Source organism: Ctenopharyngodon idella, chromosome 9, assembly GCF_019924925.1.
Source record: "Ctenopharyngodon idella isolate HZGC_01 chromosome 9, HZGC01, whole genome shotgun sequence".
Lineage (NCBI taxonomy): Eukaryota > Metazoa > Chordata > Actinopteri > Cypriniformes > Xenocyprididae > Ctenopharyngodon > Ctenopharyngodon idella.
The window spans coordinates 8,244,480-8,257,550 of NC_067228.1; the positions used below are offsets into that span (position 1 = coordinate 8,244,480).

Here is a 13,071-nt window from a genome sequence, read left to right on the forward strand (position 1 = left end):
GGAACGACATGAGGGTGAGTAATTAATGACAGAATTTTCATTTTTGGGTGAACTAACCCTTTAAGTATGCATTTATACGTCATACTAGTATTTGGTGTGTGGCATTTACTTCATGCTGACTACTACAGTAACAAGAATCCAACTGACAATACATGCATGGGAATTACAAGTAAATCATACATACAGACATATTACAATAATAAGAAATTTAGGGGAAAATGTGCCTAATTGTTATAATAATAATGTCAGAATGTAGAAGATCTAAAAGGTCCAAAAAAGGTTTATCATGTCTTTTTATATATATCTTTGTTGTGAAACATAACCTGGACATGTCTCTGTGATTTTCAACCTAAAATACTTATTTAGTTGTATGTATAAAAAAAAAAAACCATGACAATATTTAAGGACGATAGGCCAAACTCCACATATTCATGTAAGAATATGCTTCCAAGCAGAAGCTTCTATAAGCAGCTAAATAAGCAATCTGTCAATACAAATACAATATATCAATTATGCTAGCATTAAACAACAAACATACATATGTGCAATAAACAACATACATATGCGGCAACACTATCACTTGCACCCAGTTTGCTGCAGTCCTTGTTGGGCATCCACACCTTTTTGCCGGCATTTCATGCAAAGCATCGTGTAGAAATTCTACTGAGAATTTCTATCCAAAATGTCCATGTCCATTTGAGAGATTTTCATCTCTTTATTAGTGACCCACCTGTTGGACCTGCAGAACCCAGTCTGGACTCCACAGAATACCGTATTCCATCATCAGCTGAGCCCGAAGTTCTTAGTGAGTTTGAAGTTTTTCTAGAATCATCATACGACCCCGAAGTTTGCTTGCTAACAACGACTGAGTCAAGAGTTTGTCGAGAACCACCATCCGTGCCCGATGATTGTCCACTATATGAGCCAGAGGTTCGTTGGGAATCACCATATGAACCAGAAGTTTGTTCAGAATCACCATATGAGCCAGATGTTTGTCGAGAATCACCGTAGGAGACAGAAGTTTTTCGGGGATCCCCATATGAGCCAGATGTTTTTCGAGAACCACCGTAGGAGCCAGTTTGCCGAGAGGAATCGACTGATCCTAATGTTCATTAAAACTTGCCAATTCAGCTCATTTTGAGGAAAGATCACATCAAACCATTCAATGTAAATGATTGTTGAAGCAAGTAAGAATGAATTATGGTCTAATTGTTATATAAAACCTTTATCTCTCATAATTGTGACTTCTCAAAATTACAACTTCAGATTTTCATAAGTCTAACTTTATGAGGTGGCAGATAAAAATCTAAAACGTAGATCTTAAATGTAAGAATTTTTGCTAATATGAATGTATACAAATATACGTTTTTACAAATATAAGAAGTAAAATAACAACCGTGAATTAAAAAAGTCACAATTACAGTACATTCAACAATGACAAATCTAGATTTGTACACATCAAAACTGCAACATTGCCCCATTGGCATGGGCCATAATCAATCCTTGGGTTTAAGCCATCTATTACAAAGTCTGAATAACACATCTTTTAAGAATACATATGCAATTGAATGTAAAAAGACATTTTCTCTTTGCTTTCCACCAGTAGAGGGAGCCAAATACCACAGTGGCTCCTTCCATAAACACACATAATTTCATGATTAATACTAACATTACTAAACCTCAAATCTCCTTGCCTTCAATACCCTGCTAAAAACACTATCTTAGATCTGGTTGACCAGTTGGGGAAAGTGTACTTTTTTGAGTAAGCTGATTAATAAACTGAACTTGCTGGTTGCAACACATACTGGTGACCATTCATGCTGTTCTTTTCAGAAGTGGAATCTAAGCATGCAACTCAAATGTCATGAACAAAATGACTGTATACACATAAAGAAAGTTGTAAATTAACCAACAAAGGCACAAAAATGCATTACTCCAAGTTTACAGGAAGAAAAAGAGTCACTTAAGAGCTCAACAGAGCAATAAATACTACTGATGAGCCGAACTGTCAGACTAGCTGATGTTTTACAGACAGGCCAGTTCAGACCTGATACTGAAAAGAGAAAGCTCACCTGTCAGCTGCTTCTCAATTGTTCTGCTGGTCACTGGTGGCTGCTGGATCGGCCGAGAGGAGGGAGGTGTCGGCTGAAAGTGATACATATCATTAATATATCAATTAACATAAATAAACTGCAAATCAGACAGTCAATCAAAATTGTAATGCAATGTACATTAATAACAGCATGTACACTGATAAAAATCATATTCTTAAAGAGCGCCTCATCTTGTTTCCCAGCAAAAATGTCTAAGCGTCCTCAAAACAAGACAAATTTGCAAAACAGTTGTAAATATTAGATATTATTGCCTGTTTTCAGATAATTTATCTTGTAAATACTTGTATTTTGTCTTGTGGCACTGGCAGATTTCATATTTTTGTTTAAGCACACAAAAGTTGAAAAATCAGCCAATGCTACAAGACAAAATACATTTACATTCAAGATACACTACTGTTCAAAAGTTTGAGGTCAATGTTTTTGAAAGAAATGCTGGCTAAGGCTGCATTTATTTGATAAAAAATACAGTAAAAACATTAATATTGTGAAATATTATTACAATTTAAAATAACTAGTCACTATTTTATGAAAGCTTGTTTCCGCCACTGTGAATAAAAAAAAAAAAAAAAAAGATTATTTTTTTATCTCACAATCATGTGACACTGAAGTAATGAGTAATGGCTGCTGAAAATTCAGCTTTTCCCTCACAGTAATAAATTACATTATAAAACATATTAAAATAGTATGGAAGCTTGTTTCCGTCACTGAAAAAAAAATAAAAAAGGTAATTGCAATTCTGACTTTTTTCTCGCAATTGCGAGTTCAAATCTCGCAAATCTGACTTTTTTTTTTCCCCTCAGAATTGCGTGATATAAACTCACAATTGTGAGTTATAAAGTCAGAATTGTGAGATATAAAAAAAAAAGTCCGAATTTATATCTGTTTATATCTCGCAATTCTGACTTTATTTCTCGCAAATGTGAGTTTATATCTTGCAATTCTAAGAAAAAATGTCAGAATTGCAACTACCTTTTTTATTTTTTATTCAGTAGCGGAAACAAGCTTCCATACTATTTTAATGTTTTATAATGTAATTTATTACTGTGAGGGAAAAGCTGAATTTTCAGCAGCCATTACTCCAGTCTTCACATGATCATAATTCAGATCATTCTAATATGCTGATTTATTGCTCAAGAAAAAATCTTATTTTTATCAATGTTGAAAACAGATGTGTTGCTTAATATTTTTTGAAACATACATTTTTTCAGGATTCTTTGACAATTGGAAAGCTCAAAAGAACAGGAATATTTGAAACAGAAATCATATGTAACATTATAATTGTCTTTACTGTCACTTTTGATCAATTTAATGCATACTTGTTGCTTAACAAAAGTATTAAAAGAAATTAAGACTCTAAAAAGTCTTAATATGTCTTGCAGTTTTGCTTCTCAGGTAAATTTATCTTGTTTTAAGGACATTTAGATATTTCTACTTTTCTATGTTTAGGGGAACTCTAGAATATAAATTGTCTTAAAGTTAAGAGACGTGGACTAAATGCCACAAAATCCTTGGGTTCTTAAAGAATAGTACAAGTAGATCACTGCTTATTCCTTTCATACCTGTTTCATTTCACTGATTGTATACAAACACTTTCGCCTTTTGTGACCTGAAATATTACCATGACCTTTTTAAAATACTAGATGGTACTTGATTTGGCAAATCAAAGGACCGTGACACACTCACACACCTGCTTTCAACCATCTAAGAGAGAGATTGAGAGATACAGCTAACAGTTAACAAAGCTCCTTGAAGAAAAGCTGCCAGGGCTGGCCGTCTGAAGCGCAGACACAAAGAGGGCCTGACCTTGCACTTTACAAAACATGCGCTGCTGAAATGGCAGAACCCACTGACGAAATCCCAGGCATCAGGTTCTAGAACACTCTGATCCTCAGATTTCATGCCGGGATTGAGAAAAAGGAGACTGGAGGACATGAAGTGCTCTGATGGCCAGTGTGAGAGGATGCTGACAGCATGTATTTTCGGACCAAGAGACCGGGGGAATGCAGGACACGGGTCCAGGGGTCTAAAGATAGAGGTCAGGAGTGGGCAGGTGGGGGCTGTCCGGCTAGATGAGGAGGGGCTGCTAAACATCTGCCATCGCGGTCACTGCTGCAGAGATGGAAGAATCTCGGCAGCCACTCTGACCTTGAACACAGTACACTGAGTTATGGTGGAGGAGTTGAGGATATGGAGGCGATCATAATACACAGAAGGATATTTCCTTGTGCATTAAAAAAAGGGGCCATTCTTTGCTGCCATATGTTTTTTGCATCATGGTCTTCCAGGAAAGCAATTTAGATGTAATGGATTCTTCTGAGTATGTTCTAGGGCTGGTACACTTCAGTAAACTTGTTATAGGACTCTAGATCTGAGGTTTTCAAACTATTTAATTCCACAAAATATGATGATATTTTAAATTATATTATACTGTGAAAAAATCAAAAATATTCTAAATGTGTAAAGTAATATCTGGAAATCATTACAAGTTTTTAATGTCAAATTTAGTAAATTCAAATTTATTTATTTATTTACCCCCTAGCACCCCCTTGTGTCCTGTTCATTCTGGTCTAGATTATATGCTGGTTCAAAAGAGTGAGATATACTGATTCACAATTATTAATCTACTTCAAAATAATGTTTTAAGATTTAAAATAAAGATTCATATTAATTTCATAACTTATTATATATATATATATATATATATATATATATATATATATATATATATATATATATATATATATATATATATATATATATATATATAGGTCATTGACGAATAAGGTTTTTAAAAGTGTAAAAAAAAACAAAATAACAATTGAGATATAATTAATTTTGAAGTTTTATTAAGTGTTAACAATGAGATTATGTGGTTTTTATAAATCAATTAACACTGCTTTTGTCATTTTTTACAAGGTGGACAAAAAATTTTTCACCAAAAAAGTCAATTGGCTTAACCCAAATTTCAGTTTTACCGAATGACACTTTTGGTTATACCGAATGACGGTATTTTCAAACAATGCTAACAGGCTGATATCTAGCTAGCTAGCAAAAGGACAATCAAATATTTTATATTTAGTACATGTTTTTAAAATATTACAACATTTTCCATGTTTTATAGCGGTTGTACCGAATGACCTGATGTTTCGGGACATGCGTATGAGCAAGTGAAAACATTAATTTTTCAAATAGTTGAAAGAGAGTTAGTTACTTTGCTTCACGACCATGTGGTCCTTTGCAGGTGTCATGATGATGTCACATCCTATCACATGATACTGACCGCATGACGCGATCCAAAATGGTCCCTTTTTTTTTGGTTACTCAGCATGACATCAACGAAATTCATTTTTCCGGACATTCTTTCTCATCACAAAGCAACAACTTCTACACATAATTTTAATACCATTTTGCACTATGTTGATATATGATGTTATAAAATCATGCCAGAATAAAAAATATATATATTTACTGTATTACATTTTAAGATATTTTACTCACAAATGAAATGGCTCTATTGGCCTTTGGATGATCAAACCGAATGACCTTTTGACACTTCAAAATCTTTGAAATACCTTTATATGTTGCAAAATATAATTAAAACCTTCTGGATTCAATAAAAGAGATTTAGTTGTACTACCTTACATGCTTTGGATGTCATATCTATGTTTTTTATTATTATTAAGGCCTTTGGACAAAAAAAAATTATATATATATATATATATATATATATATATATATATATATGTGTGTGTGTGTGTGTGTGTGTGTGTTGAAAGTGTTGTATTAAATGTAAACAAAATATACAATTTTTACAAAATATCAAACAAATCATCTTATCTTCTTATCTTATCTATCATCTTATCTATCGATCATATTATATATCAGAATATATTATATAAAAGAATCATATTAATGTTATAGAATTTCTATATTAAAACTTAAATTTTTACTTCTGTTCACTCCAACTTTTCACTCAAATTGTTATTTTATATATTATAATTTGCATTGAAAATGTTTCATTAAATTAGAAAAGAATAAAAAATTATTTCAAATAAAATCATCTACCAAATGCTTAAATTTAAATGCAATTTCACTTATCGTCTCAGACTTTTGGACCATCTGTATACAGGCTTCTCTAGGTATCCTTAATTATTATGAGAACAGATAGAAATAAAAATAGACTAATAAAACTTGAGCACTGAAGACATGCTAAAATTCAATTTTGTCAAACTGAAAATGAAGTCAAACTTGTGTTTACCACACTGTCACAAGACTACTTCTCTTCCACTAGATATAATAATCTCATACAATTGGATTACACAAAATTAGGCACAGTTTGCAAGAATGCATGCCCACCAGATGCCCTCTCCTCAAATGCACTTTCTAACAGAGTTGGATTGGTTGTGAAACAAGCGTGGAAAATGTCCCAGGGGGGAATGTGGCATCCTTCAAAATGGATTGCACGGTAAGACAAATGAAAGTTTACTTTACAGCACTTCGGAAAATGCTGTCTCTGTTTCTGTCACAGCATGTTAAAATGCGTTGCATACTGTAAAAGCAAACAAAAGGCATGTAATTTAAAATTACTCGGTTAGAATTAAATTAGTACCTGCATGCTTGGCAGCAGCTGTTTAAAGAAATATAATGCCAATAAACACTTGTAAGTGAATAGAAAGAAACAGCAACCTCCAAACAAGTACAATTTACTCATAAAATTCAAACACAAAATGAAAAATGGCCTAAATGTTCTCAAATTGCACTAAACTTCAGCACTGATGAATAAACCAGTCAAACAAAAAAGCAGACTCTTATGGAAGACGATCTTTGCAGTCCACACCTAAGAGCCACCTGGTTTCTTTCCATTGTAATTAGCTCTGGCATGCTCAGACAGGGCCTCACACATCAGTAGCAAGGGTTCATTTCAATTTCCACATGGCCTATTTCTGGATTAGTAACACAAGGCATGGGAAGATGGGTTTTAACATCTGGGATTGGTCTGGAGATAATAGTGTTCATCCGGGACTTTCCCCCAGAAGATGAGCAAGTATACAACGACAGCCCTGCCAGAACTCACAGGCCGCTGCTCTGTAAATAGCCCGGAACCTCGGGATCATCATTAGATGTTTTGAATGTGAACATTAAACCGATCACAAGAAGTTTACAAATGTGAGCTCAGCTTCACATGGTTACCAAAGCATAACAAGGAAAATTAAGGTAATACCTGGACTGATGGTGGTCGGTCTCCATCTCCACTTGCTCCAAAATCACCTGATCCCTGCAGATTCTGATGGTGAATGGAAAACTGCGTAAATTCTCTTAGAGTGTTAACAATGAGAAAGGGACATTTCATCACACTGTTTTCTAGACAGCTGGAGGGCATGTATGCCATGGGTCAAACTGATAGGCATTAAAGCTTTAACCTAACTTGAGGCGACACATTCTTTTCTTAAAAATGAATGGAAGTGAATTCCAAACACTATCAGCTGCAGATGGATAGCAAGCAGTCGACAAACACTCCAGGTACTCTTTTAGTTATTCACCCTCATGTCATTCCAAACCCATACTGTTTTCACTTATTGTGTTAAGCATAATGTCCTCTCTGCCTGAGCTCTTAAAGGATTAGTTCACTTCAGAATGAAAATTTCCTTATAATTTACTCACCCCATGTCATCCAAGATGTTCATGTCTTTCTTTCTTCAGTCAAAAAGAAATTTATATTCTTTTTAACCACAAATGCTCTTATAGCACTAGCTCTGCGATCCGCCACGCATTGCGTATTCATGTTGGAAAGGTCACATGTGAAGTAGGCGGAAATATCATTGTTTTACCTTTTTTTGTAAAGGGCGTTTGATTTAGTCTTTGCACGTTTACTTTGTAGACACTGGATCGGTACTTCCGCCTACGTCACACGTGACCTTTTCAACATGATTAAGTAATGCTTGGTGCATCACAGAGTTAGTGCAAGACGAGCATTTGTGGTTAAAAGTATATCATTTTTATTTTTTATTTTAGAAATGGCAGATCGTTTCGCTAGACAAGACCCTTATTCCTCGGCTGGGATCGTGTAGATCCCTTTGAAGCTGCATTAAAACTGCAATTTGGACCTTCAACCTGTTGTTCCCCAGTGAAGTCCACTATATGGAGAAAAATCCTTGAATTTCTTTTTGACTGAAGAAAGAAAGACATAAACATCTTGGATGACATGGGGGTGAGTAAATTATCAGGAAATTTTTAATCTGAAGTGAACTAATCCTTTAAATTACTTTTAGACTTGTGTGAAAGTCAAAAATGGCACCTTTTGATGCTTTGTTCCAGACACTAAACATCACTGATTCTTGTTTGTAATGTGTTCCTTACAAACAGTACTGTAGAGCTGTCGTGTGGCTTCAGAGGACTTGGATATAAGCCACACATGGAAAAACTTTTGTGATGATTTCATGATGTTTTTTGGAGCTTAGTGGTATAAATTAAATTGTGTTGTCTGGAAAAGATCTGACATCCTGTCTTCACATCTTGTTTTGTATTTCATGGAAGAAATAAAATAATACGGGGTTGGACAAACACATGGGGGGAGTAAACGATGATAACATTTTCATTTTGGGATAAACTATTCCATTAAGAATTGTGTTTAATGTAAATTTAGCTAATTTGGTAGGGCTTTGGGAGGACATTGGTTCAATTCCCAGGAAACAAAGAACTGACGAAATGTATACCTTGAATGCACTGTAAGTCGCTTTGGATACAAGCATCCGCCAAATGCATAAATATAAATGTAAGGTGATGCCGCATCAAATCTAAGATGAGTCATCTGGGCAAAACAATGCACCAGGCGATCTTTTCCTTTCACACTAGTCTTTTAAAAAAAAAAAAAAAAAAAAAAAGACTACAAAATAACTGGGTAAAAATTAAAAACGAACACACACAAGCTTTCCTTTTTCCACTTGTTTGAGTATGCGGGTATTTAAAGACCTTGCTTTTTACCACTGATCTCCTAGAGTACAATTTCAGTGCTTCTCACTTCACTGCATTAGCTATTCTTTGGTTTAATCACCCATTTTAGAACCGCTCAACTTAATATAGAGTGTGTGTAGCTGTACTGTGAAGCATTTATGTAGCCATTTCCCATTCCCAATTAGTTGAGACATAATTGAGGCATGACTCAAGTGAAAATGATAATTTCACTTAGGGTGTTTTCAGCCCTGTATCTCATTTGCTTACAGAGGATCTAAATGTTAAAATTTGGCATGTTCTTCTTGGTTTGGTTCACTTGCACATAGCAACATTTTAAAGCGTTTCAAAATGAGAACCACAACCAAACTGCTCCAGAGTTCATTTTCAATCAGGCCGAGACCACCTCATTCAAGCGATCTCCGACCCGATTATTTTGGTGCGGATCTTAGCGTGATTGCAGTGTTCAAATGTCTAAACAAACCGAGCTAAGGGAGGAAAAAGTTCCAAAACAAATGCTCCAAATGAGCCAGGTGTGAAAGGGCACTTAGACGCTCTCATTAGAGAACTTACCGCATCAAAGTCATCCTCCTCTTCTTCACAGTGCCGTTCAGCCGCCCCAGGGTCTCTCACCACCCTCAGATCACCGATAACACCCTAGAATACACAAGCACAGATTGGTAAGCTTATTTTGATGGTCAAGGCAGGTGTGGTGACATAGAGTCCATGTTGAATGGCAGCTGCTCATTAGAGACTGAATCCACTGCTCTTTCCATTGCCTTCCACAACAGAAACGTTGGCAGTCAGATAACAATGTGTGCCTGATATCTTGCTTTTCAAACACATGGCTATCTGTCTCCATGTGGGATTTCCCTTTTATGGTTTTCAGCACAATTTCAATGCAGATGGGGATAACATTCAATACAATCCACTAAAACAACACATTTCAACATTCAATGGCTAACATACACATCTCATTAAATGGATAATTGATCTAAAAAGGGGAAGTTCAGACATTGTTTAATCACTCTCATATTGTTCCTCACCTCTATGACTTACTTTCTTCTGTGGAACACAAAAGGAAATGTTTAGCAGAATGTATATATATATATACACACACACATATATACACACATATATACACACACACATATAAAATTAAAAATAAATGAGGACCAAGATCTGTCAAGCTCCACAAATGACAAAAAGCACAATAAAAGTAGTCCATACAACCATTTCTGCTTTAAGTCTTCTGAAGCCATATGATAACTTTGAGGAAAAAAGACAAACATTTAAGCTGTTATTCACTAATAAGGTGGCTAAATTTTGGTTTGTTCCCCACACAAAGCTATCATATGGCTCCAGAATATGTGAAATATAGTGTATGGACTACTGTTAGGGTACTTTGGTCGTGCTTCATGTCTGTTTTTTTTTTTTGAGCATGACTGGTGTGGTGACCATTTATTTTCATTAAGAAAAGCATGAACATCCTAGTATTTCCTAGGGTAATAGGATTTTTTTGCTGGTTGCTGGTAAGATCTGACAGGACTTCCCCTCTCATGTCTCACGAACTAAGGTCAAAGGTTTAGGAGCAGAATGCAGTGAAGGAAGCTTTAAGATGTCTTAATTGTCCTTTTGTGTCAAGCTGTGACCTGTGCCGAGACCCTCTTACAGCCCCAACGCAGGGTCAGATTTACAGACCTGATTGCCCCCACAGTTCTGCAGATAAGCACATGTTCTTAATGAGAGGGATGGAATAGCAATCATATCCTGCCTAATCAGGTCTGTAATTATGATGGCCATCTCCTTATGGTGGAGTTCCCACAGGAAATGGAAGCCACATGAAACAAGGAGTCATACTGAACTGAACAAGATCCATCTGCTTTTGAGTGGACATTATGAGCTCTGGGAAATTTGAGGCATTCCTGCTGCCCTTAGTTGCCTCACTATGGTTATTGAACAATATGCTTGAAAGCACTTGCATAACTACTGGACACAAGGCAGGATATTCAATCACATTACTTCACAGATCAGTTAGGCTGCTGTAGTAGAACAGCAGCTGGAAAAGAATCTGCTGGCTTATATGAGCTATTTGTATTTATATTTATTTTAAATTTTAATGTATTTTTATATGTAATTTAATTGGCATATTTATTTCTTTATTCCTGGATGATTTATGTTTAATATTAAGTTATTTAGAGGCATAGGAATAAAGAACAAATATGTAGCCAATTAAAGTACATTAAATATTACATTTTAAAATATATATAAATACATAAGTAATATATAATATATAAAAACATTTTATTAATTAATAAAAAATAAAAAAAATAAAAAATTAAATTTTAAAATACATATAAATAATATATAACATATAAATAAATACAAAATATTATTATTATTTTGTTTTTTTACAAATATATGATAAATAAATTGTTTAATAAAAAATGGATACAAATAAAACAAAAAATACCGAGGACAGAATAGGGCGGCGGTCCACTGGTTTTCACTGATCTGAGATCAAGCTGTGGGGTCAGCTGCTGGACATCGCCACACAAAACTAGCAGGAGCTAATTGCTCCCCTGTGGTTTCTTAAAGCAATTAACTACTCTACTCAAACAAGGAAAGATGAGTGGACTTTTGTTTTACAACCACAGATTGTATGTTGTTTTTAAACAGGCCAATTTGAGCAATCAAATCATGCAGGAGTCACTCAACCACAGAGATGTTTATTGCACTTTCCCTTTTCTAGCCTAAGCTAACCTTCATTTGACTTGTTTTCCAATATGTTTTCTTGATATCAAAGTAGGGTCCTTGTACGTACCACAAACTTATCTGGATCTGCTCCACTAGCATGGCCAACAAATACTCCATCCCCGGCATTCAGGTCCATATCATCTGGGGACCGCTCAAAATTGATGACCTGAGGATCTGAGTCACAGTTGAAGTAGAGGGAAACCTGCTCATTCAAAACACTGATGGAAAACCGGGTCCAGGTCATGGTCATCGAGGGCACGACGAATCTGGCCGCCTCATATGAACTCTGCGAGTCAGGCTCGGTGTAGTAGAAGATAATATGCTGCTTGCCGTTTTCCACTGCCGACAGCTTCACACCAACATACATGATGTTATGGGTTGGGTCAGTGATGGAGAATATGACGCCAGGCTTGGTGGACGTGGGTTTTATGTTGAAAATGAGGGAGAAATCACGGTAGAAAGGGCTGGGCAGGTGGGCCGCAGCTGACTGTCCAACATTGGCTTTTGGGCTAAACATATAGCTAGGGCTGTTGTCATGTTCAAAGATTTTGGTGACGCCATCAGGTGGAGGATCGCCAATTAACTGCAACAGCGACACTCCACTTTCTTCTGTGGAAGGAAAGGAAAACAATATAAATGGACTTTACAAAGAACAATACAAAAGTGAATGGTCAGGGATGGGCAGCAGGCTCAGACTAGGTTAAAAAGCACTTTATTAGTCTGCTCAAACAAATATTGTAGTGTAAAGTGTTCAACATTGACAGCTGTGATGTAAATCAAGCAGTGAGACTTGACGTTAGTTGTGAAATACTGTGAAAAAGTATTATTTCTGGCTGTATATAGTATCTTTGGTGAGATAACTTTTTTTCAGGAGGAAAATGTGTGAATAAAACAGACAGCTGGCTCTCTAAAGAATATTTGGGACTTTTTGATCTCCTGAACCAAAAAACAACCCTTTAGATTTAATAAGAATGTACATTCATCGGCTAGTAAAAATTCCCCAGTTTTAATAGAAAGCAACCCCTTTGTTTATTGTTCCCAGAGGACCTTCTTGAGAATGTAATTTACTATGTATGTAATGCACTGACATCTTTAAAAAAAGTAAATGCTTTATATATATGTGAACACCCTAAAAACAAGATTTTATAGGTCCCATGAGGCAGCAATAAGTTAAAGTACTTTATACTTGACTCAAGAGGATATAACTTGTTTTGACCTGAAACATGGGAATTCCATGCCAACTACTGCAAAT

The 13,071-nt window shown here is 35.4% G+C and overlaps 1 protein-coding gene across 7 annotated transcripts in view; it reads right to left on the bottom strand.

The window, feature by feature from the left end:
- col18a1a (collagen type XVIII alpha 1 chain a) overlaps positions 1–13,071 on the bottom strand; it is a 90,119-nt gene that overhangs the window by 16,285 nt on the left and 60,763 nt on the right. For 4 of the 7 annotated variants that reach the window (XM_051906838.1, XM_051906837.1, XM_051906842.1 and 1 more), the window contains exons 2-5: positions 11,887–12,428; positions 9,636–9,719; positions 7,336–7,398; positions 2,073–2,145 (exon numbers count right to left, since the gene is read on the bottom strand). In XM_051906838.1, the coding sequence (XP_051762798.1) occupies positions 2,073–2,145; positions 7,336–7,398; positions 9,636–9,719; positions 11,887–12,428 (762 nt within the window). Of the gene's footprint in view, positions 1–730; positions 1,103–2,072; positions 2,146–7,335; positions 7,399–9,635; positions 9,720–11,886; positions 12,429–13,071 lie in introns of all 7 variants that reach the window. The other 3 variants (XM_051906841.1, XM_051906840.1, XM_051906839.1) reach the window with 1 other exon arrangement.